The sequence below is a fragment of the Sander vitreus genome, chromosome 11 (assembly GCF_031162955.1).
Source record: "Sander vitreus isolate 19-12246 chromosome 11, sanVit1, whole genome shotgun sequence".
Lineage (NCBI taxonomy): Eukaryota > Metazoa > Chordata > Actinopteri > Perciformes > Percidae > Sander > Sander vitreus.
The window spans coordinates 24,782,590-24,806,699 of record NC_135865.1 but is presented as its reverse complement, the minus strand read 5'-3'; the positions used below and the strand labels follow the sequence as shown (position 1 = coordinate 24,806,699).

The 24,110-nt window shown below is 40.2% G+C and overlaps 1 protein-coding gene across 1 annotated transcript in view; it reads left to right on the top strand.

Moving 5' to 3' along the window:
* The window catches only part of xpo4 (exportin 4), a 63,435-nt gene that overhangs the window by 11,833 nt on the left and 27,492 nt on the right, over positions 1–24,110 (top strand). Inside the window, exons 7-8 of the mRNA XM_078262491.1 lie at positions 8,996–9,108; positions 19,827–19,984. Of these exons, the coding sequence (XP_078118617.1) occupies positions 8,996–9,108; positions 19,827–19,984 (271 nt within the window). The remainder of the gene's footprint in view (positions 1–8,995; positions 9,109–19,826; positions 19,985–24,110) is intronic.

Below are 24,110 nucleotides of genomic sequence, written 5' to 3'. Positions count from 1 at the left end.
ATCTCCCTATGTCAACCGCTAAATGTACAAAAATGAGACCTAGGTTGTGAAAAGTGTTGTGTAGGAAAGTGTGTGGTTGTGTGTGTGTGTGTGTGTGTACAAATATGTGGTACCCAGGAATGCATCTGGCCATCATTTTGCTTTGTAGTGGGAGGCACACATCCATGTTATCTTTGCAGTTGGCCGCATTGTTGAGCGAACTTAGGCACTGTGTGTGTGTGTGTGTGTGTGTGCGTGCGCATGGTCCAGGCTCATTACACCCTAAATCCCAACCAGCCTGGCATCCTCTCTGCCTGTCTGAAGGGATCTGGAGTGGCGCTTTGCTGCCAGCCAGGGCCATGTATCACTTTCAAAGAGGTGTCTGTGTGTCCATCTCCGTATCATTCCAGCAGCCCGCCACCCCCGCCTTGGCTTGTTGAGGCTCCCCTTGGTATGCCTGGCACTCTCGGTTCGATATGTGTGCAGCTACTATACATGTTAGGGACCTTTCGGGTTGAGGTTAAACATGATACTGAATATTAAATATCTTTAATTCAGTTACTAGAAGTCCTATTTTTCAGTGTGCTTGCATTGCACATACATTTAGGTGATATGATTTATATAAACTTATTGTACCATTTACACTGTACCAAGGTATCTTTCCATTTAATATATCAGTGTGTATTAATGCTTTATAGCAGTTCTTGGATGGGAGGATTTTTGCATTAATGTGATTAAATACCTGGATCTGTCAGATGTTTATTTAAATGGATTAGCCAAAGTCAGACTTTCCCCATATGGTTGCTTATACCTCGAAATGTCTTTTCAGTTGATTTCCCAAAATATGTACTGTATCACTAATGAACTATACCTTAATATGTATAGATATTGTGATATCAAATTACATATAGTATAATAGAAGAATTTGTCAGCATCTTCCACACTTAACAGCTAAGTCTTTCTAATCTTCAATTTATTTAGATGTAACTATAATCTCCCTTTACTAAATGCAGCCAGTTCAACTCCCTTAACCGTGATTTTCTTTAACTAGATTTGCACTTACACTTTAAGTTCAATTGTCACCTATACATTAAAATCTTGTAAAAAATGAAGTGAAATACTTGGATAACTAGCTCCAGAACAAATCTAACACATGAATCTAGAATCTAACAAATAAGATAAAATAGGATAAAAAGTAGATACAATTAATTAAAAATGACGGACGGTTAAACAATGAGAAAATTCAATCAGTATAATTCAGAACATGTTAAATAGTGATCACAATTTTTTTTCTTTTTTTGCGTCTTAAATTGGTCACATTTTCAGGATGAGGTAGCATTAAGGATTTTCAAGTGTAGCTGTCTTGCAACCTGAAGATATCCTTACAAAATCATCAAGTACATTTGAGTGACTGTGAAGCAAAGCTAGCTGGCTAATTTATAAAATGAGGCCTCAGGGTACTAGTTGCCTGGAAATAGAGATGTCGTTCTCTGGTTTCTTTATGTTTGTTGTCTCAGGCCATAGAAATGGCATATGAATTCTCAAATCAAGTGGCATTCTCCTTGGAATTCTGTGTGCATGTGAGTGTTTGTAAAGGCTACAAGTGTCTGGGCTGTTGTTGAAAAGGAGAACAGATTGATGAAGGCCGCTGGGAGGCCTAAATGAGTGTGGCCGCCTGTCTGCAAGTGTCAAAACACGTCTGTGCCTGTGTGATGCGACGCAAACGTATGCCAGCACGGGTATCAGGGGGCCTCTCCTTAATTGCGTGGCTGACAGCCGCCGCCTTTAACACACACTCCTCAACCAGCTCAAAGACCCTTTTTAAAAAGCGTTTCTCCCTTACGAACCGAGCGGCATGCATGTCATCTGTCCTCGCCGCCGTCTGAACCCTTCGGCTCTGGTGTCATCTGGTGGAGGCACGCTCCCCGGGCGTCGGTACGACACCGTGTCACTCCACAGCAGGCTTGACTCTGCTCAGGGTCGTGGTCAGGCCTCGAGGCTGCTGCAGAAGTCAGGTGCTGTAAATGGCTGTCCGAGCTGACAGATAGATCACCCTCCAACCCTGCTGCCTCTATTCTGCTGGATCACTCTACATATCTGGATCCTCTTTGTGTTTTTTTGTTGTTGTTTTTTTCAGATGTATTCGGTATTTGAGGGAATCTCTAAATGCATCTTGTGTGCTATAAAAGCCAGTGGCGCTTTTGTTCTGTAGCATTTTCTTTTCTCCCATCTGTTCTTTTCTTCACTACAGAGGAATGTGTAGATTTCACGGTGTATCAGCTCACTAAAACTCAGATTAAAGCATGGCCTTCCCCACCTCTTCCATCGAGACACTGTTGTCTGTCTCTTACTTGATTTGTAGTTGAATACTTTGTCATAAGAGAAGAAGCAACCTCCACTTTTAGAATTTTTGTCTTATTTTTAGTGAGACGTAATAAAAGCTGCATTAACTTCTCTGAGCAACAATCACCCCCAGCAGCCTTCAATCAGGAGTTATTCTTGTGCTGAAGAGACGACTGTCGTCCTAACACTTGTCTCGACCCGGCTCTGTATTCTCATTAGCTGTTCAGGAGTCAATTTATAGGCAGTTTGGCCCTCAGGTTAAGGTTAGCATTTGGGAGTGTGTAAGCTGATGCTGGATGTTTGCCTTGGCCCTGACCTGTATAGAGAATCTTCAACTACTGCTGTCTAAACAAACACAGGTCAGGGAGTAGACAGACAGGTTAAAAAATGCTGATGCACATTTAGGGGCATGTCTTTTCTGACTTGTGTGAGATTTAAAGTAGTTTGTGTTTCACAAGGCCTCGCAACACTGTAGAATACTTTCATTATTACCAGGGTCCCGAAGGGTCTTAATATTAAAAAGACCCTTAAAATAAGGCCTTAAAAGTATCAATTTAGTTTGTAAGTATGTTTACTAAGGTCTTACATTTTTTCTTGTCTTTTTGTAGGATTAAATAAATGTCGTAACACCATAAATAAATATTTTGTGTAGGTAATGTTTAGATTTACTTTATTTAGTATTTTTAGTTTTATAGCATAATAGCTCTACATGCAACAATTTATTTTATGTTATTAGAGTACAAACACACTTTATTACATTATTGTAAATGAATGATTTTATGTCTCAGCAAAAAATTCATCGCAGCTATATGACCTCTCGGTTACGCTAACTCAGTTTTACAGTGGGTAATACAGCACCAACCGGCACGCGCTAGAAAAGACCTTTACGATAGCAGGTGTGGTTAAAAACACTACCGCATTTGTCCAAAGGGGCCTCTAGAATCAACAGAACCTGAAAGTTCCTCATAGCCACTTTAAATTCAGGCACCAGCCTGGATATAAAAGATGTGCGTGTATTTTGCACACTGATTGCTAGGGAAACAAATTACAGTCCAACTCACATCCAATAACCTGAGGTCTAAATTGCCCCCTTTACCCACATCTTATAACTTTCTGATCTCAAAGAAACCTTGAGCACAGTGGCATGATTGATATATTGTTGGTTTAATTGTTGTCGGTAGTGGGAGAATTAATGACAACTGCTGTCTAAACAGATGGGAGCGTGACAGTAGAAGGAAATGGGAAGGGGAAGGGAGGGGAGGGGGGGGGGGAGAGGGGAGTCAGCGAGGAGGTATTCCTGGACTGTTATTTCACATGGCGAGGCTGTAGGCAAGACTTAAAGCAGGATATATCACTTAAACCCTACCACGTGCCTTAGCAAAGCGCTGTGCTCTTCACGCTGCCACTGGCAGACACTCAGCCGGTCTTCCTGTGCAGCGGGTCCATCCTTAGTCAGGAGGATCAACCGTAATGAATAGAGGATATAGGAGAGGCTTGCTAATCCGCAACCCTCAGGCACGAAGGTCGCTCAGGCCAGCAAGATGTTTAGATTGCTGAGATTGTCTACTTACAGTGGTCATGAAAATACCATCAAATTGATCTCTGAAGGGCTTCGAACAACGTCTGGAAATTGTTGATGAAAGAGAAGCTGGAAATGTGTAATGTGTCTTTCATTATATGAAATACACAATGCAAATAACGCATTCAAACATGCAAAGACCCCGTCATGATTTTTTTTCTAGTAAATCAGTGGCTCCAGGGACCCACTTTGTGCCAGGCTGAAATATCGTAAAAACTGATGATCAGATTTTGATATGATACCATGTTGTACGTAAATTCATGTTTCCCGGAGGGTGAATCCTACTGACTTTTGGTGATCCCCTGACTTTTACTCTAGTGCCACCACGAGGTTGACATCCTTAGTTTTTAGTATAACGTCTTGAGAATTATTATATGGATTACCATGTAATCAGATGGTACAGATATCCATGATGCGGAGAGGAGGAAATTGCTAATCACTTGGGTGCTCCCTTGAAGCTCAATATTTACGTAATTGATTGGCACAGACGTTTATGTAACCCTCTGGATTAATTGTAAGAATGTTTGTGATCCTGTGACTTTCCATATAGCACCATCACCAAGTCAACATTTTGAATTTGTCCAATATTTTGTTTATGTCTAACTACCTGAAAAAATAGTTCATATAGACATTCCCATCAACCTCAGCTGCACCTTATTTTTAGTGCTAATTATGCAAATGTTTGCATGCTATTAGGTTAAACTAAGATGGTGAACATTATTCCTGCTAAACATCAGCATGTCAACAAAATGAACAAACCCCCAACATTGACAGGATTAAAAGTTTTGGCGTTTCTTTGTAGTTTGGTTTCATGGTTCACATAAGCCTCTCAGGGCTCAGCCCACATATTCTGTTTCTGTAGTCATGCTGTAAGTTTATGCATAGCAACACATGCTGAATTACAGCCCATGAAGGAAAGACTGATGGCTTTTTATTGCAACTATGCTTCCCTCATGCTTTGCAACTATGCTTCCCTCATGCTTTGAAGCAGAGAGGTGTACATTGACACCTGCTACTTGTGCTAAGGTTCACATGCAAAACCATAAATACTGGACGTCCAAGTGTCTGTCACTGAAGATGTGAAGCTGAAGAAATGTCAGGTTGCTTTGGTCATGTCAGAATGCTTTAAATCGGGGCAGGAAATTAAACGTAAAATGCTGGTTGTTTCCCTGCCAAAGTAACTGGCAGTAACTTCCAGCAGCAGTCTTATTGGCATTTGACTGGTGGCTGGTGTTAATTAAGGTATTACAATGTGTGTTTATGTGTCTGTGTGCCTGCAAATTTGGCAACCGCATGTGGGAACTAAACATGTGTGAATCACTTGACTGAATTGGCTGTGTATTAGGTCAGTTGAATGTGTGTCTGTTTATCTGTCCGTCTTATCTTTCCAGTGGAAAATTGACGTGTCGCATTAGTTATTCTTGAGCCTGCTGGAAGGGTTGAGATAGTAGCAGGTGATGTCTTTTAAAAACCCACCAAACCCACAGCCACATGTCCTAGTCACTCTGTGTACATTACTCATCCTGGAGGCATGTACAACACACACACATGCAGCCTGTCTTTTTTTTTTCCAGCAGAGTGGGTATGGTTGAAGTTGTAAATTCACTTGTCAACTCAGCAAGTAGATTTTCCGTTCGTATTCAAAAGCTTGAAATTGAAGTGAACACTTAACACAATAAGGAGAAGTTGTTTAAAACGTCCATTTCAGTTTATGTGAATTGTTTTTGGGACAGTAAATTCATGTTTTATGGTGGTTTCATGAGTGAGAACTGAAAGAAGCAGTCAGGAATACCTTGCTACATTAATAATGTTATATGAAGTTTCGAAGTCTTAAAGATGATATATATTCTTGGTGCACTTGGTGTGCTTCGTGACAAATAAAACCATCCATCCATATTATTAGTTAAAAATATTTAAAGTAATCAGATTTATATTCTGCTGTATTCTAGCATCCTGTTTCCCCCCTAATTTGGAGCATTTCTATCTTTTTGGAGTCACAACCTTTCAGACCCATTTTAGGTCTCCGTCCGGCTGTGTAAAATAGTCGAAGTAGCTTGTAGTTATAATTCCTGAGGTCTCTTGTGAGTTTTGTCCCAGTCATATGATCTTTAGGAGGGTTTGTACAACCGCTGTCCCTCCCTACAGAGATGGCCTCCTCGCGTCTGCACGCTGCAGGACTTGGTCAGTCCCACTTGTTGCAGGAAAGAAGTCTCTCTCTCTCCCTGTCTCTCTCGCTCTCTCTCTCTCTCTGTCTCTCTCTCTGTCTCTCTCTCTCTCTCTCTCTCTCTCTCTCTCTCTCTCTCTCTCTCTCTCTCTCTCTCTCTCTCTCTCTCTCTCTCTCTCTCTCTCTCTCTCTCTCTCTCTCTCCTCATGCTTTTTTTTCTGTCTTTTATCAAACAAATTGCAAGATAAAAGACAGCCAGGTTGTGTTTTTCATTTAACTTGGTTAATCAAGACAGATATGAAAGATGCAGGCCAAGAGTACTTCAAAGCAAGTGAGAGGAGGAGGAATATAAGAAAAAGGAAATCAGGACATTTTCTAATCAGAAATAAATGGGATAACCCTAGGGCTGTGCAATAAATCGATTTTTAATCATGATTACGATTTCTACTCCTAACGATCCAAAAACGGAGTAATCGAGAAAAACAATTATTTTGCACATTACGTTTGCAAAGGGGAAATTTCACAGTTCAAGGTGTTTTCACTGTTGATTTGTTTAACTACTTTTTAAATTCAATAACTACGTCTTTCCAAAAGTCAATGAGTAATCGTGTAAAATAATCGTGATTTCAATATTGACTAAAATAATCGTGTTTACGATTCTTTCTTTCCATAATCGAGCAGCCCTAGTAAACCCTGACATAATACAAGTAAACATGATCTTATTCATATTGCAGCACCCTCCTTACTTATTTTCGGTCTCTTTCTCGTTCTTTCCCTCCTCAGAAAGGTTCAGATAGAGGTCTTCTGCCTCACCACGACTATTTTTAACAAGGCCTGAAAGCCAAGCATTGGGGACACACACACACACACACACACACACACACACACACACACACACAATCCCACAGACCCTTAGACAGGTGCCAACTTTTGTGCCGAAAAGCGTGGTGTGGTGTGTTGTGCTCGGGTGTGTGCATGGGGAGTGACTGTGGGCTAGTGTCGGAGGAATGCTTGACCTCACCGGCCTCTGCCGCTGTTTGGCTTTGATCAAACATTCCTCTGGAAGGTTCCCCCTCCTGCTGTCACCGAGCCGCAGGGCATCGATACGGGTTTGTGTGCGCTATTATGTGTTTTGTTTGTGCGGGTGATGGAAGACGGAGAGAAGGAGGGTATCATTTTTTTTGTTTTTGTTTTACAAACAAAAGAACATTTGCAGATGATAAAATATTGAAACACAAACTGCACAAAGAAACTACATTTATTATTGGTGTTAGTAGTACTTGTAAAATTCCTCCATCCAATATCCTGGAGAGGAGACAATAAAATAATCTATGCAGTATGTTGACCGCTTAAAACTCCACTGATCCACCAGAGGTCAGGAGTCAACGAGGAAAACTGGTTGTTAGCGAGTTAAGAAAGAGTCGAATGAATGGAAGAATGTGTTTTTAAAATGTCATGAGAGTTTGTTTTGCTGAGGCTTGGGATGGACGGAGTACAGATGAGAGGAAAAAGGAGTTTTGATCGGTTGTACTTTATTAGTGAAAGAGTGAAGAGAGATTGTTTATTTTTATTTCTCGGAAACAAAGTTGACATTCAAGAGGACAAAAACAGCAAAAGAATCTTTGGGGACATTTGTCCGCAATCAACAAGCTGACAAATCTGCTGACTTGTTTTGGCATGAAGCCTTTTTCAGGAGATTGTATGTGTTGTAAGGACAAGGAGAAAGAAAAGATGTTGTTTTTTTTTTTAAGGGTTTTGAGGGGTGAGCGTTGAAATCTTGACTGGTGTGTGTGAAGAGAGCGGTTTGTAAGATGCTTTGATTAAGATAAAGTAAGTGTGTGTGTGTGTGTGTGTGTGTGTGTGTGTGTGTGTGTGAGAGAAAAGCCTAATTTTGAGTGTGGAAAGAGTAGTAAAGGGGGATTGTTCTTGATGAGCTAAGGGGAAAGCATGTTGTGGGTGTTCTTAGGAGACTTGAATAAGGACAGGAAGTGTTGTGGCTGCGGAGGGAGAAAGTTTGTGTTGTGGGTTTGTAAAAAAGTCTTTTTGTGGGTTTAGAGAGTCTAAAACAAGGGGACAGTGTGGTGTGGAGATATAGAGACTTGTAAAGGATGTCTGGAAAGCTAAGATAAAAAATGTTTTTTATAGTTTTTAGAATAGTGTGATTGTGATGTGGGTTGTGTGGTCAATGAGACAACATCTTGTTAGGATAAAGTGAAAAACATGGAAAGTGGACAAGAGAGAAAAGAGAGGAATGTGTGTGATAGAAGTTTCTAAGTGTTATGGGGGCAAAGAGAGTTTTGCTTTGGTCTTAGAAAGCAGCCAGGAGGAGAGACAAGGTGATTGGCTGAGGAGGGAGAGGGAGTGTTTCAGGGCAGTAAGGAGTCTCGAGGACATCTTAAAGAGGAGTGGACAAAGAGGCAGAGCAACGCAGACTCTCGATTGGCTGCAGGGAAAGTGTGTTTGAGATTTGTGAGGAAGCAGAGGAGAGAAATCTGAGTGTGCACAAGGAAGGGGAGTGCGTGTAGGAAGGAGAGGTGAAAAAGAGGACAAGAGAAGTGTCAGAGGGTAAAGATCGGAACAAGGGGAGAAGGGAAAACACAGGAAAGAGGCAAGAGTTCCTTTGTGGGTGAAAACTGTGGCTGATGAAGAGCTGACGAGGGAGAAAGAGAAGAACAAGAAAACAAAGCAACCAAAGAAGGGAGGGTGAGAATTTTTTTTTGTGGAATAAAGTTTGACAGGATTAATGAGAGGGAGAGTAATTTAACAAGTGACTAACAAGCCAGCCAAACCAAAGACTCACACACACAGAGACCAAAAATACCCATTGAGAGGCAGCTTAGTGACAGGAGCTGGTGTTTTGTGTGTGGCGCTCCACCTCCTCTTCCTCCTCCTCTTCATGCTGTTGTTGGCCTTAACTGGCGGCGGGTCACTGGGGCGCCACTACATCGCCATGTTTGAGGCCACGCAGAACGTCACGCTCAAGCCTACGGAGACCTGGAGGGAAGCGCTGCTGGACACCCGCGTCATGGACCTCTTCTTCACCGTGAGTATCCTGTCCATCACTCAAGTGTTTATCCTTCTCAGAGTATCTGCAGGTTCTGAAAAGTTAACATTACTTAATTTGTACCTTAAAACTCTTAAAACATGTTTAAGTGTTCAGTTTTGAAGTTGTCTTTCTTGTTGTCACGGCAATTTTAAACTTTGTTTCACTGATAACATCTGTCTTCAATTTCATTTTAATGGCATTAAGAAAAAGGAAAAAAACCTTAAATTACCTTGCCAAAACCTGCAGAAGCCTAGCTCTCTGATGTACCTATGTTTGTCAAATGATTTGCATATGTCTGTCTCGATGTCCTTTTGTTTTCCATCCATCCCTGTCTTTCTGTCAGGGAGGTCTCTGTTCAGGTCTTTCTGTCTCACACATTTCCATTGGAGTTTTTTTGTGTCCTTTTTCCCCCTTTCTTCTTCTTCATTTTTATCCTGACCTCTTGATGGTGGTTTATTCATGATAAACAAAGACAGTTTGCCTTTTCATGTTGGGCAAAGAAGTCTCACTTGACCTCGTCTTTTTGGCAAATGTTAAGTTCTTAGTAAACCCACTAGTTTCGTGGGTTTTTTCGGACGCACCATTAAGTAGATTTATGGGTGCTTTGCTGTGGGGTCGTGTTATTGTGTTACTGTCCAGAGGACCGCCCAGTGAAGTAAATGTGTATTTTTGTGCCGGGACTTGTGTGTTTTAAGAGGCGGCCCACGCTGGCTAAGCAAACGGTGTGGAAGAGAAGTGTGGAACAAACTGGTCAGCTCCTCTTCCATTCAGCATCCTGGCTCAGCCTTTCAGCCGCCCTGCTGCCATATACTGCTCTCGCTCTTTTATCCTTTACCTGCCACCACCTGTTTCACAACCACCTACATGACCTCTGTCTACTACTCCGTTTCACCATGTTACACTAACAGTAATCTGTCAACTGTGAATTACTGAACTGATACTGGTCTACTTGCTTAACCCTTTGGGCCCTGACGCACACTAAAAGTATGTTAGTAAGGCTGGTTAAATGATTCAGCATGCTGGGAGCTTTGTGACCGGCTGTTCAGCTTACTGACTGTGGTTTGTGAAATATTTACTATTTTTCTTGCCTTTTAGTGTTCCACTAGCAAAACACAAACCATATTCCTTAATTTAGATATGATATATACCATTTTTCCCCCCCTCTAATGCAGTACTGTATAGTTCAAACATGTCAGTGGTCAGTTGAGGTGAGTTCAACTGCAGCTATTAGAACATAATAGACAATATTAGTTTAGTTTATAATATTGTGGACAGTGCCCCTTAATTCACTGTACAGTAAAAGGAGCAGCTTTAGCCTCTACGGCTAATTTCCAGCTATAGTCCCGGCCAGCTGACAATAGATAGGCATCCTAAAATACAATGGTTAACAAATTAAAATAAATTGCATTACATCTAAAATGACAGCAGGCCTGTTAGTTTGTCCCCAGCTTGTCAGACAATATGTTAGATGTGACATAATCATGGCATCCATAAATAATTTGGCAGTATTAAAAGTTAGTGCGTTTATAATTTTTTAAATATATTTAAAATTGGCTAGGCTAAACTTGACCCTTTTGCACATGTTCTTTAAAAGAAAGATTAGAATCCCCTCGAGAACTGACTGGTTGATAGTTTGTGTGATAGTGTAGGCTAGGTGTTCTTTCAGGGATATATCGTTTGTTTTTTCCTGGCACTAATTTGTTTAAAGGCGACTGGTGAGTCAGGGCTTTTCCCTGTTACCAAATACTGCTCCACTGCTGCCATTGCACATCCAGTATTTTCATTGCCAAATACTGCTTCTTTAGCATCATTTGTACCTTAAATTTTTGTAAGGCCTAACATGGCATACTTTTTGAGAGGTTAAATGTGTCCTCTGAGTGGCTATTAAGTTTGTAAATCCCTCTTAACTTTACTTGTATTTTGAAAGGTGCAGATTAATACTGCATAAAAGTGGTTTAACTTGTTCTTACAGGCCAGTAATTGCGTGTGAAGTTGCTGTTTTTGTTCAGTTACAGAACCAGAAACTTGCTGGCTGGTTTTGTTTGTTATCCGATATCGGACCATTTTATCAGGAAGTAGTGATAAATGATGAGGTTATAGTTTTGGTGATAATTCTAATTAGTGCTTGTTTTGTTTTTTTAACAGAAGCTCCAGGGGAGCTCTGGTATTTTGTTTCTTTTGAAAAAGGACTTTGGAAATCCTGTTTCAGTCACTTTATCTTAAAGTATTTTTAACTTCACATGCACCCAATTGAATCTTTGTTTGGATTATATAGAGACAAACAAAGCCACCTTTGATGAGAGCCTTTCCTTTGAGTATGGAAACAACAGTGGTTTAAAAGCAGAATTGAAGGATATTAAGTTATTAATAAATGTTTATTAAAATGTAAAAATTAAGATGTGGAACAAAAATTATATTTGAAAATTGCATTTAACTTGGTACGCAAGTTGCAGTTCAACGAGATGAACATCATTTTATATAACGAGATTTTCACGTGATGTTGTCGCAGCCTATTGTGATATTAATTCCCACTGTGTCTGTGATTTGTCTAAAAGATCATGACTAGTGATGTTTCTATGTGGAAAAGCATCTCTCTTCTCATTTGCCTTCATAGTTTTTGTTTGCATCTTTTGTTCACCATCAGGAAGACAAAAATATCTCAGTCTGCCTCTAAATCTGGTTAAAGTTGTAGTTATTTATGGTTGGTCACCACTGCTAAACGTTTCTTCTGTGGTTACAGATATTAATGCAGCTGGTTTAAAGTGAATGGATTTGGTACCAAATCTGAATGAGTTTCTATTTTGATTAAGTACTATTTTGATTCCATTACTGTTGAGAAATGGTGAAATAGTAGTTGTGTTTTGTTATACAATCTGCAGGTGCTGAATTGTAGTTCTTTTCCATCTATGTGCCTGATAATCACCCTTCATTGACAGTCTAGAAAAAGTTTTCAGTCAGATTGTTCTGACTCTGAATTCACAAAGTAATCACAACTAATTGTAATTGGCTCTAAACAGTGACTGTAATAAGAGGTTTGCTACTCTACAAGCACAAATCAAGGATTTGATTGGCCGGTAGTAGCAGGTTGGCATGAATAAAAATGTTTATTTTCTCTTTGCTGCTGGAATCTGCAGGATGTGTTTTGTGTTGGTTTCAGTTTTCAGGCCTTCACTCTAATCTCTTGCTCTGGTATTTCTAGTAGCTCAACTGTTTGTTTTTGTAAGGCTGCTGTGGCACTGTCAGCTGTGTGTGTGTGTGTGTGTGTGTGTGTGTGTGTGTTACAGCATCCTCCTGGTGATGTGTGCATTTTTGTGTGTTGGCGCATATGTCTTTGTCAGATTGTGTCAATTTGAGTTTGTGTAGTATACGCTCTGCATGGATTTGTGATGTGCCTGTGTGTTGTTTCCTTGAGTGTGTGTATATCAAGTCCTCTGCTGTCTCAGCTGCTGTGTCTCATCAGATGTGAGGGGTAACAGGTTGACCAGGGTGTGTGTGTAGTGTGGAGGGGGTACTCAGAGACACGCGCCATCAGGGTCACAGTCCACAACAGACAGGCAGGCAAGATTAGAGCCCGGCCCCAGGATTAGGGGCCCCTGTTAACAACCTCAGTAACCCACCCATCACACACACACACACACACTTGTCACCCTGTTGAGGGGCTCTGGAGGGGTGGGGATCTCTGTCCCTCTGTGGGTGGGTGTCTGCCAGTCTCCAATTAACTGGCTCCAGGGCTCCCCTTACTAATCAGTGTTGTTAGGAGGCTAAGAGTAGGCTGCTGTTCTCATCACACATATCCATGCTTGTCTTTTACTTTCAACTAAAAGATAATTTGGGTTTATAACAATGTGGTTTTATTTTTCCTAATCATTGCTACCAGTAAGTTCAATGCTGAGGTCTGGAAACACAGCAACATCCCTAAAAAGAAACAAAAGAAGGTGAACTGTGAAACTCTGTTATAAACATCTATCAGACTTAACAGACCGACTTATTGGTAAATGTTGGCTGTAGCTGTGTGTGCACACAGTGATCCTATGCAATGAGGAGTTATTAGTGACATTTCATGTGTTCTCACTCTGTTTTGACCTCCAACTAAAGTTATTTATAATAATTTTTTTCATTTATTCAATCAACCTTTATTTATACTTGAGAAATCATTGCGGGGCGGCCCTCATTTACGATGACATCGAGACAAATTACAAAGACAAAAACAAAATAACACATAAAAATAGAACGACACTAAAACTTTCTGAATTGGAAAAATGAGGTAATAAATAAATTAGGATAATAAGGATGCAAAAGAAAGTACAATTATGTAAAGCGATTACAAGTAGAAGTTTGCAGGTTTAAAACCAGATTTCTAAATTGTCCAAAAGGCACAAGTGAGTTGATTTTAAGGAAGTGTAATTTGTTCCAGGAGTCAGGTGCACTAAAGTTAAAACCAGTTTTTCCAAGTTCAGACCAAGCTCGTGGAACATGAAGCAAAAGCCAGTCAGCAGGGCGAGTATGATAAGGTAGAAGTACAGAGAGTAACGGAGAAGTTCTGTAAGGTAGTGTGGTAGTTTTCCAACAAGAGCCTTATAGATAAACAGATACCAGTGAGGTTCACGTCTCTCTTGGAGAGAACACTTTCATATAAAATACAATGATGTGTACCATAGACATGACCGGTTATGAATCTCAAGGCAGAGTGATAGGCTGAGTCCAAATATTTAAGAGATGAAGATGATGCCTGTCTATAAATTACATCACTGTAGTCCAAGACCGACATGAAAACTGCCTCAACAACCCTTTTCCTACAAAACATGGGAAAGATGCTTTTGGTTCTGTAGAAATACTTTTTGCCTGAGTCGGCACACAAGATTATCAATGTGAAATTTGAAGGAGAGCTTTTCGTCAATCCATATGCCAATATATTTATATTCTGTGACTCTCTCAATCGTAAGTCTGTTTATAGTGGAAATATTAAGGTTATTATAATCTATAGCTCTGGAAAATAGCATACACGTTAGGTCTTAGTCTTAGGTATTTAAGAGCACCTTGCAGAATATTAAAGGAACGCTCTAAGTTTTCAATTTATTATTATTTTTCAACATAATACATCACTGTGTGATCCGCGTACAGATGGGCATGACAGTTTACCAAAGATTACATTATATTATTTATATAGATGGTGAAAAGAACTGGACCTAAAATTGAGCCCTGTGGTACACCTTTTGTTAGTTAAAAACTCAGAATTGTAGCTTCCCAGTTTAACAGATTGTTGTCTCTCTGATAGGTAGCTTTTAAACCAATTGCTTTGAAAAGATCAACAAATAATGCGGCACAGAGTTTTTATTTTTTTTATTTTTATTTTTTTTATCTAAGGCTGATACAATGTAATTCACGACAAAAGCAGTTGTAGAACTGTGCCCTGCTCTAAAGCTGGACTGAAATGGGCTCAAAATGGAGGCTCTGGAGAAACACCTTCAACCATTTACCAGAGATTCCATGACCTTTGACAGACATGGCAGTTTGGTTATTGGTCTATAGATGCTGAGATTGTTTTTTATTTCCCTCCCTTATGTAGGGGTACAAGATGCGCCATTTTCCAGATTCTGGGAACTACTCTGGAGGAAATTGAAAGATTGAAAATATTAGTTTTTTGGTCTGAGATAATATGGGCTGAGAGCCTAAGAATTTTTTTTTCCAAATTGTCCTCTCCGCTACATTTACGATCGATGGTAAGGAGAGCATCTTCAACTACACTTGCGGAGACAGGATCAAGGGTAAATGTATGCCTGCGAGGAGCAGTGAATACATTGTCATCAGTTGGAGGTGGATCTAATGCCCCATTTTTAAAAAAGGTGACCAGCTGCTACAAAATGTTTATTAAATGCTAAACTAATCTCTTTATGGTCAGACAATAGACAGTCAGTGACCTTGATCTGGGGAGGAATTGAGGGGAAGTTATTTTTATTTTATGTCCATTTTATGTCTTTATTAGAAAGCCGAAAGTGAGAGAAAGCGATGACAGGACATGAGGGAGAGAAATGGGGAATTGCATGCAAAAAAAAGTCCATTGACGGTAATCACAATGAATCTACAAACCAATGAGATAACGCTGGAGACAGATCATTATTGATGGCTATTGGTCCCCACCAGGCCTGAGGTCAAAAGCTCCCTTCTGACTGACAGGGCAAGTATATATCAGCTCAATAATTATGCAGTGTGTAGCAGCCATTTTTGCTGCTGAAGAGATGTTTAATCTGATGCTCAAAGTGTCATTCAAGGTTTTTGTGGATAAGCATTCATCTCTTTGCCACTTCTGCTGCTAACAGCTACGACTCAGGGATGGAATGATTGAAGTGAAAAGAAGAGTTGAGAGAAAAAGAAAAAAACAAGGATAATTGTAAGAGAAAACAAGGAGAAAATGAAAGAGGTGCAGGAATAGAAAGGGGAGGTATATAATTTTACGGGGAAGACAAAGAAAAAAGATGGAACCGAGATACAATTTAGAGAGAGTGAAATGTGGATGCAATTTGCAGGAGAATGAGAGAGGTTTGGGAATACATTGTCCATGGTAGATTGAAAAGGAAGAAGACACCGGTGGTTGTTGGCCCTCTTCAAAATAAACACACTCCACTTTTGTCGCTTTAACACCTCGAGACCACAGTGCACAGCCTGACTCCAACATAAAAAAGAAGATGAAAAGGAGAGTGCACACACAAACTGAAGCGTAGGTAATTTTGTCCTCAGAAGTGTGTTTTTGTCTGTTTGTGTTTCTCTGAGTTTTTAGTTTCTTTTTTGGCTCTGAGTGATTAGAGAGCAGCATCAATCTGTGACACACACACGCACACACACACCATAATGTGTCATACACTTTATACATAACAGTAATAATAATATAATGATACAATCCCTAAATTTTAGCCATCCCAACCACATGTCTAAAGCTATAAAGTTGGTATACATGTAACCTCTTCAAAACTGTAGCTACAAGTTGGGGCTATAGCAGCTACAGTGATGCCCCATAGAAACCAAAACTGTGATTCATCAGCAGGAGCTGCTTGTGTTTTCTCCTACAAGTTACTGATGCTGGTGGAGATAATTGAAAGTGAAGACCAGATGAAACAAGCTGAAAAAATGCTCAAGTTAACTGCTTCTTTTCGGTAACACATTTAGCTAGACATCTCGGCTGCAAACCCTCTCTATCATAGTTAATGAAAGACAGTTTACACGACGACTAAATGGCTGCACGCTATTAGTCTCATATTCATAATGAGACAAGGCGGACCTTCCCACTATCACTTGTATCACAAGGAACCAATCGTAACCCAAACTTAACTCTAACCTTAACACAAACAACCAAGTTGTAACCATCAAAGTGTCCTTTGAAGTGAGAACTGGCCAAAATGTCATCACTTTCTGATAAAAATGTCCTCCCTTGCAAGGTTTAAAACTTCAATTTGGGTTTAGCGACATGACATTATATACTGTCAGACGATCGAAATTTGTCAAACGAGAGATTTGGCGGGATCTTTGTATTAATACCACGACTTTATGGCGATTTTGAAGCATTGTTGCATCAATGTGATTGTCATTTTTCAATATTTCACTGGAACAACCAAAAACAAGCACTCTGTTGTGGTTATTTACATCATATTATATCACTGTACCGCTACATTGTGATACCCCGCTAGTCCTCACAAAGATAGGAGTACGAGAGCACACAGAGTAAAGCATTTTGTGTTTAGCCAGTAAACACAATCAGTGTGGAGTGCAGGGACTGATGAGGCTGCAGCAGAGCCTGCAGGCAGACAGTAACCCAATCTGAGAGAGGGAGAGGGACAGGAGAGAGAGGGTGATGGTGGAAGAGAGAGCGAAAGACAATAAGTTGGAAGCACCGTGTTGATTTGAAAAAACAGAAAGATGAGCCTCTGAGCCCCCCAAGGTAACAGACACCAGGCTTTGTCTCCTTCTATAAATATCGTTCCTCATTCTCTTCCTCCCCTCCTCTTTCTTTCCCTCTCCAGCTCTCTCTTCATCCTCATTCCTTCTCCCTCACCTCATTGTGTACCTGCCTTTCTTCTTCCCTCAGTTTTCTCTCATTATAGCTCATTTTCTTTCCCTTTGCTTCAGCTCTCTTCCTCATTACTTATCGCCCTTTCTTTTCTCCCCAATTATATTCTTTCTCCTTAATAAAAATATATCTGCAGTGAGGTTTGTGTTCAATAGAATTTGAATGAATCTGAATCTAGTATAAGATCTTTCTTTAGAAAAAAAAAAAAAATCCTTTTCAAATCTCTTACCAAATGTATTACCAAAGGTTTAGTGTTCAAGATCTTGTATTAGCTTTTGTTTTTGGCTCAGACAGCAAAGACCCTGTAGCTTTGAGTTGTAGTTTAATTAATGGTCACAACCTTAAAGCTAAATTTTGTAACTTTCATAAAAAAATAGCTTTCGTCATATTTGCCATAACTGTCACTATATCCTGACAGTACTACATTATTCAGATCATCTGTGAAATATTCGTGTTCTTCTGCCTCCTCCTCCTGGTGCTCCTAATGGCACAAGGAAAACAACCAATCAAAGCCGAGGAGTCTCAAATGCAGTGTCAATGACTGCTCGTGAATTCCTATTAAACTGTAAAAAGGCAGGGATGATTAAATATAAATCAAGATTCTGTTACTGCATTGCCTATTCCAGGCCAGGCCACTGTCAAAGAAAAACAATAATAAGCACCGAATTAGCAACTATGACAATGCCAATGCTTTGCTGACACCAAAGTATCCATTGATTAATCTGTCGACCATCATCTGAGATGCATGCCCAAAATGTTCCATATTGTTGTATCTTGTTCTCTCCTTTCACACACTTGTGTGAATCCACACACACACAGACACATTGTGTATCTCTAACTATAGTCAGACTCAAGGCGACTGACATTACTGGCATCACATGGATCATTCGCTGGAGCAGCTGCTTTTTCAGAGCTCGCGCTGTTCAATCCTTTGGCCTTGCTCTACCTCTCCCACCCCTCCCTCTCTCCATCTCTCTCTCTCGCGCGCTCGCTCGCTCGCTCACTCACTCACCCAGCGCTCCCCCCCCCCCCCCCCCCTCTACCTCCTCTCACTGAGCTCTTCCAGAGGATGACTTCACGCACTGGAAGAGGGCAGCAGCAAAGACTATGGTAGCTACGCTACGTTAGCATCTGATATCTCTTCCTAGCAGCGTGGCTTTCGACCAACCAGGAACCCCAGCAGGGAAGCAAAAAAAGAGAGAGAAGAGAGGGCAGTAAGAGTTGGGAGAGGCAGCGAGAAAGAATTTGAGGGGAGGGAGTAAGAAGGGGAGAGGAGTAGGAGCAGGAAGAAACAACAAGGAGAGGGAGGTTGAAAGTTTGATTGTTTCTGCGATGGGGCCATGCGCTGGCATAATGTGTGGTGCCGGTGAAGAAGCAATCACTCTGGATTTAAAAAGGATGACAGTTCAGGAGACGGAAGAAGAAAGAGGAAATGATCTCGGACTGGTTGAGAAGATCTCACAGGAGGAAGGCAGTTGAGCTCCAGATGTCCGTGTAGTACCGTCAGTGGAAACCCATGTTGCTGAGCAGCTGTGATGACTCGTAGTGCTATTACTGCTGCTGCCTTACTATAATGTGTGCGTCTGTTTGTGTGCACAGTTGAAACAAACAATGCCTCTTCCCTTGTCTGTGTGTGACAGCTCAGCACGGACAAACCCCCAAAACCGAACAGAAGCTCAGAGCTGAGATGAGACTGAATTCAGATCTTTTTTTTTCATCAGGAGCCAGATATCTTCCATTCTGGGTTTGATTGAGGCTGTCTGTGGGCTCAGACGAGCTTGGTGATTGTTTGTTTGAGACCGGTCACAGTGTCTGAAGAGACAGACGTTTTGAAAAATCAATTCTCCATTTCGCTTCGCCTCAGCTTCCTGGGTGGTGGGAGACGCCAGTGAGTATTAATCCTGCTACTGGAATCAGCTGATCTGTTTTTGAAAGTGGTGACAGGAGGATGAGGCAGGTTCCCTTTTCGTTCTTGGCCGATGACTTTTCTATTTCAAAATGGTATTCTGTATGCAGTTTATTTTGGATAAGTTTTATTGACAAAACGCATCAAAGTATCACAAGAGCATCGGAAAAATCAACACTTGTAGATTAAATGTCCTGTTGCACACTGTATATGGGGGTGTGGCCCTGTTTCTCCTTTCAGAGACATACCATGAAGTGCAGGGATTGTATAGTTGTTAATCCAGCATGTTCCATAATGGAAGATATTATTTTTTGTTTCAGTTGTTTATCCTAAGTATGCACATGTTGACAAATAAATGCCTTCTGTGAACTGAATTCATAATCCTAATCTTGTGTCAAGTGTGCTCAAGTGTTGTCCCATGCAGGTGGTCATTAGAATCAGGTCACACTACTTGCTCAATGTAGCTTTCCTATTGATCAAAAGGGGGAAAAATGGGAACGCTCCTCATTTCCTCTTCTCATATTGCAGGTTGGCAAGAAGACAAGACTGAAATGATCTCTGCTTTTTCAATAAATTCTTAGAAAGTATAGTATGCAAAGCATTTTTCCACACATTTTTTTGTCCCTCTGTCCTTTTCCCAATGCATTTATTTCCAACAGTATCCAAAAGTACCTGCTGGTTCATTGAGATGTCCACTGTTATACCTTGAAAGCAGAGACTGAGATATACATTTCTTCTCTTATCTTGCAGGTACACAGGAAGATTCGGGAGGACTCAGACATGGCCCAGGACTCCCTGCAGTGCCTTGCCCAGCTGGCCTCCATGCACGGGCCCATCTTTCCCGATGAGAGCGCCCAGGTCTCATACCTTGCTCACTTGGTGGAGGGCCTGCTCAGCATGATCAACGGGTCAGTGCGTCACTGTGCTGGAAACTTAGTTTGTCGATGGCTCAGAACTCATCTCAGTTCTGTGCTCAGTGCTTTGTAGTAGCTTGTTGTAGTAACTAAAGCACTGTAAGTCATACAGTCATCCTGTTTGTACTTGTATCTTTTTAGCCATGCTAGTGGCATGATTCTATTGATGGCAATGTTGTCTTGTCTGTGGTCTGTCAGTTGGTCGGTCCACCGCTTTAGTCGAGACTAAAACCTCAACAGCTATTGAATGGATTGCCATTTAATTTTGCAATAAGATGACTTTGGTTATCTGCTGACTTTTACTCTAGTGCCACGATGAGGTTGACACTTGCAGCTTTGAGTGAAATGTCTATTGGATGGGTTGCCATCCAATTTGGTACAGATATTACCCCTCGGGATAGATTGCAATAACTTCCTCCAACTCTGCCTTTTCATCAAGCACCATAATTTGTCCGTTTGTGTTTAGTGCTTTAGCATTGTCATTGTCAGCTTGTTAGCATGCTGACATTATCATTTAGCTCAAGTACAGCGTCACAGAGCTGGTAGCCTGACTGTAGACTTAGTCTTGTTATTCACCTAAATGAGACACACAGGTGTTGTGAAAATGACATTTGCCTGTTTAGAGTATAGTTTTAAATGTCCTGCTCCCATTTGAGTGTCAGCATTGTCCTTTAAGTTGAGCTCGGCAATATACTGACGTATGGTGAAGAGATGAACTATCACGTGGGACTCTGGTTATTGTGAGACATAGGTTAAATGTTGCTTTTGGTCATTCTGTTGTTATTAGACATGTTTGGCAAAGTGCAAAGGATTATTTGGCATCTTACTCGAATACGTTGTTTTAGCTTGCTGATTAAACTTTGATGGTGTTGGGGTGGCCTCTGGCTCACCCAGTAAGAGAGTTCGCCCCATGTTGGCCAAGTCCTGCAGCGGCGTGGGTTTGAGTCCGACCCGCTGCCCTTTGCGTGTCATCCCCCATCTCTCTCCCCCTTTCATGCCTATCCACTGTCTGTATGTAATAAAGGAAAAAGCCCCAAAAAAATAATCTTTAAAAAACTTTGATGGTGTTGGCAGATAAACACTGACCACTAGGGTGACTTTGTAAGTAAAATTTTAAGAATGGAAGCAGTACAGTTTCTCCCTCAAGTGTATTTATCAGTGAAATGGGAGGTTTTGTGCTGCATAGTACTGATAGCAACAGGATTGTACACTATATAGGACAGGTTTAAATTAGTTTAATTTAACATTTTTCCAAGTCTGTCCTAAAACAATACTCTGTCATATGTATGTTGACATAGTTATTGGTCGCTGTAATCTTTCCTCCTGTCCATAGCTGTGAAGAGATCCCTAAATCCACAATTCCACAAGCAACCAAATTAAGAAAACAAAGAGCTCACAGCAGGAACCTGCTTGATTTGAAATGGTAATCCCCTCAAAAGAGGTATTACATTGTTTTCAAAGCAGTTCCAGTTGATACTAGCAGTCATTCAACTATTTCCATCATGTAACGTTGATCTCTCCCCCGTCTTTCCTTTTGACAATTTGCAAAACCTCCAAAGTCATTTCCATCATACTGACAGGTGACGCTTTAGAAACAATAGATGAAACTAATTCAAACTGCCCATTGAAAGCAGCTCCACCGGGGATGCACACAGCCACTACACTAAAATAAATTTCTCTTTGCTAAATGTATCTTATTGTGCAGGGATGTATTAGAAAATAAATACATTCTGGCCATAAAAAACCACATGAAGTCAAAGGGTAATAGAATAATATTGTGTAATAAAGGCTGGATCTCTGCTTTTTCTACATAAAAATGTAAATGATAATTCTAAACCTCTTCAACTGCATATATTGTAGCATTCAAAACACGAGATCAGTAAGCACAGTTACTGTTGTATTACCTTGGCTACAGTCTCAGTAGCTGTGAATTGCTCTCCACTATCTCAAGGATTTCATGTTTCTTAAATCCAGAGACCCAACAAGTGCTGGAGGACAACGTCAGCAGGAGTGTGACTCATACCGGGCCATCTCTGCTTTATTTACAGGAAGTAATTGCTTGTTGAGTCTGTGTTTTTAATGGCCTCTGATTCTAGCATCTGCACACACTATGAGAAACTGGCTGGAGAGGGAAGAGCTTGACATTCAGTTCAGAACAAATAGTGTTAATCAGGAACTTATGTTTCCCAGTTTCCTCTATGCCGAATTTATGTGAAAATGGATTAAATGATGCCTTCTATTCTTATCATAGTAGTCGTCCTCTAATGAAATATAAAGCTGCCTGACCCCTAAGATGAAACTGATGTGATTGTTTCCCAATTCTAGCTGGGAGCTTTGCAGACTTTAATGAACCTAAATTCTACTGAAAGCCATGTGGAAATACTTTTCAAAATGTTCAAACTATATTTCTAATTTAATAACCTGGTCTTTCTTTTTAGTGGAGTAGAAACCATCTGGTAACTGTATATCAATAACAAGCAGGAGTCAGGCATCAACAACAAAATGTCATTTTTAATTTTTTTTATTTTCAAGTCTTAATTTTGAGGATAAGCCCCTTGAGATGCACCATCTCGTTGTCAAAGGGGTCCTCAAAAGGGGCACAAAAACATGAAAATGAACAGAAAAAAATCGCTACATAAATAGTAGTGATGATAATAAATTAAACGATCCAAATGACACAAAACTAAAAAACATAGTAACATCAACAGGTGCCATCTGCACAAATTAACAAGAAATAAGTTACATGGACTGCTAGACAAAATAACATGTCAAAGTACTGCGTGTACCTTTAAACTAAAAATGAAGGTTTCAACATATGAACAGATAATTAAAATTAAAAGAAATAATGCACATAACTGGATGTATGTAGAAAACATCTTTTTTTGTCTAAAAATTCTAGATCAGATGTCAGAGTACTTCACAATAAAAGATGACTGCAAGACTTAAAATACAGACACAAAAAACTACAAAAGGCTTACTGCAGTACTTACCCAGAAAATGATTGAAAGTTAAATACAAAATTTGAGAAATCATTTAAACATATATGCTATTATATTCCAATTATTTTGTCACTTTTATTTTGTCAATGACAAAATAACACGTTTTTTCCAAATATATATATATATATATATATATATATATATATATAAACAGATAAATGAATATGACATGAATATAAGGTTTAAATTGGGGATGATTCAAGTCTGAAATCAGAGCTTTCGTTAACCTCTGTGGTCAGTCTTAAGTTGAATATTTAAAAGCTGTGATCTAAATGTATTTTTGACTGGAGATATTGTGAACCTTTGCCTCAAATTTTGGCCTGTTGAGGAAATTAAAAAAAAGTTTCCCTTGTTTCAGCATCACTGCATTTTCATTACTCATAAAGCAGCAGATGCATCAAAATGGCAATCGGTTTTGACTAGAATAAATTGTGTGTGTACTCCAGTGTTCAGCTCAATTTATTTAGCTGAAATTCCCTTTACTAAGCAGAACTGAACCTGTGTTTTCTGAGCATGTGAAATAAATGTACTTTGTCCGTAAAGCTCAGCCTCAAAGCCAATCTTCTCAATACTTCCTGCAGAGGTGACATTTTGAACCTCTGAGTCAAGAGTCTGCAATCAGAAGTGATGCAGTCTTGAGCCTCTGTCCTGCAGAAATAATCTTAACACTCAAGAAATCAAGGAATTGTTACCAAAGTTACCTACAGACTCTTGAAACAAATATTCTAATTGTGTATGAAATGTAATTCATCGCTGTTTCACTGGCATTGCATTTGACTTGGTGTCGGCAGGTGTGTGTGTGGCATCAAAGAAAGTAGGGCACAGGACCCCCTCAGTCTGTGACTCTTTTCCGGCTGCTTGTTAGCAGAGGTCATGTGAAGAAATAGAACATGGGAAACACTCACCTTGTGATGCCAATGTGCACCGGAGCAAAAAAACTTTCCCCCCATTGTTACTGATTTTTTTTTTTTTTTTTTAACTTCTGTTGTGAAGAGTGTCTTCTAGGGCAACAAGTAACAATTATTTTCATTATAGATTAATCGTTTGATCTGTAAAAAAAACACGATTTCCTAAAGCCCAAAGTTACCTCTTCAAATGTTTTTTTCAACCAACAGTCCAAA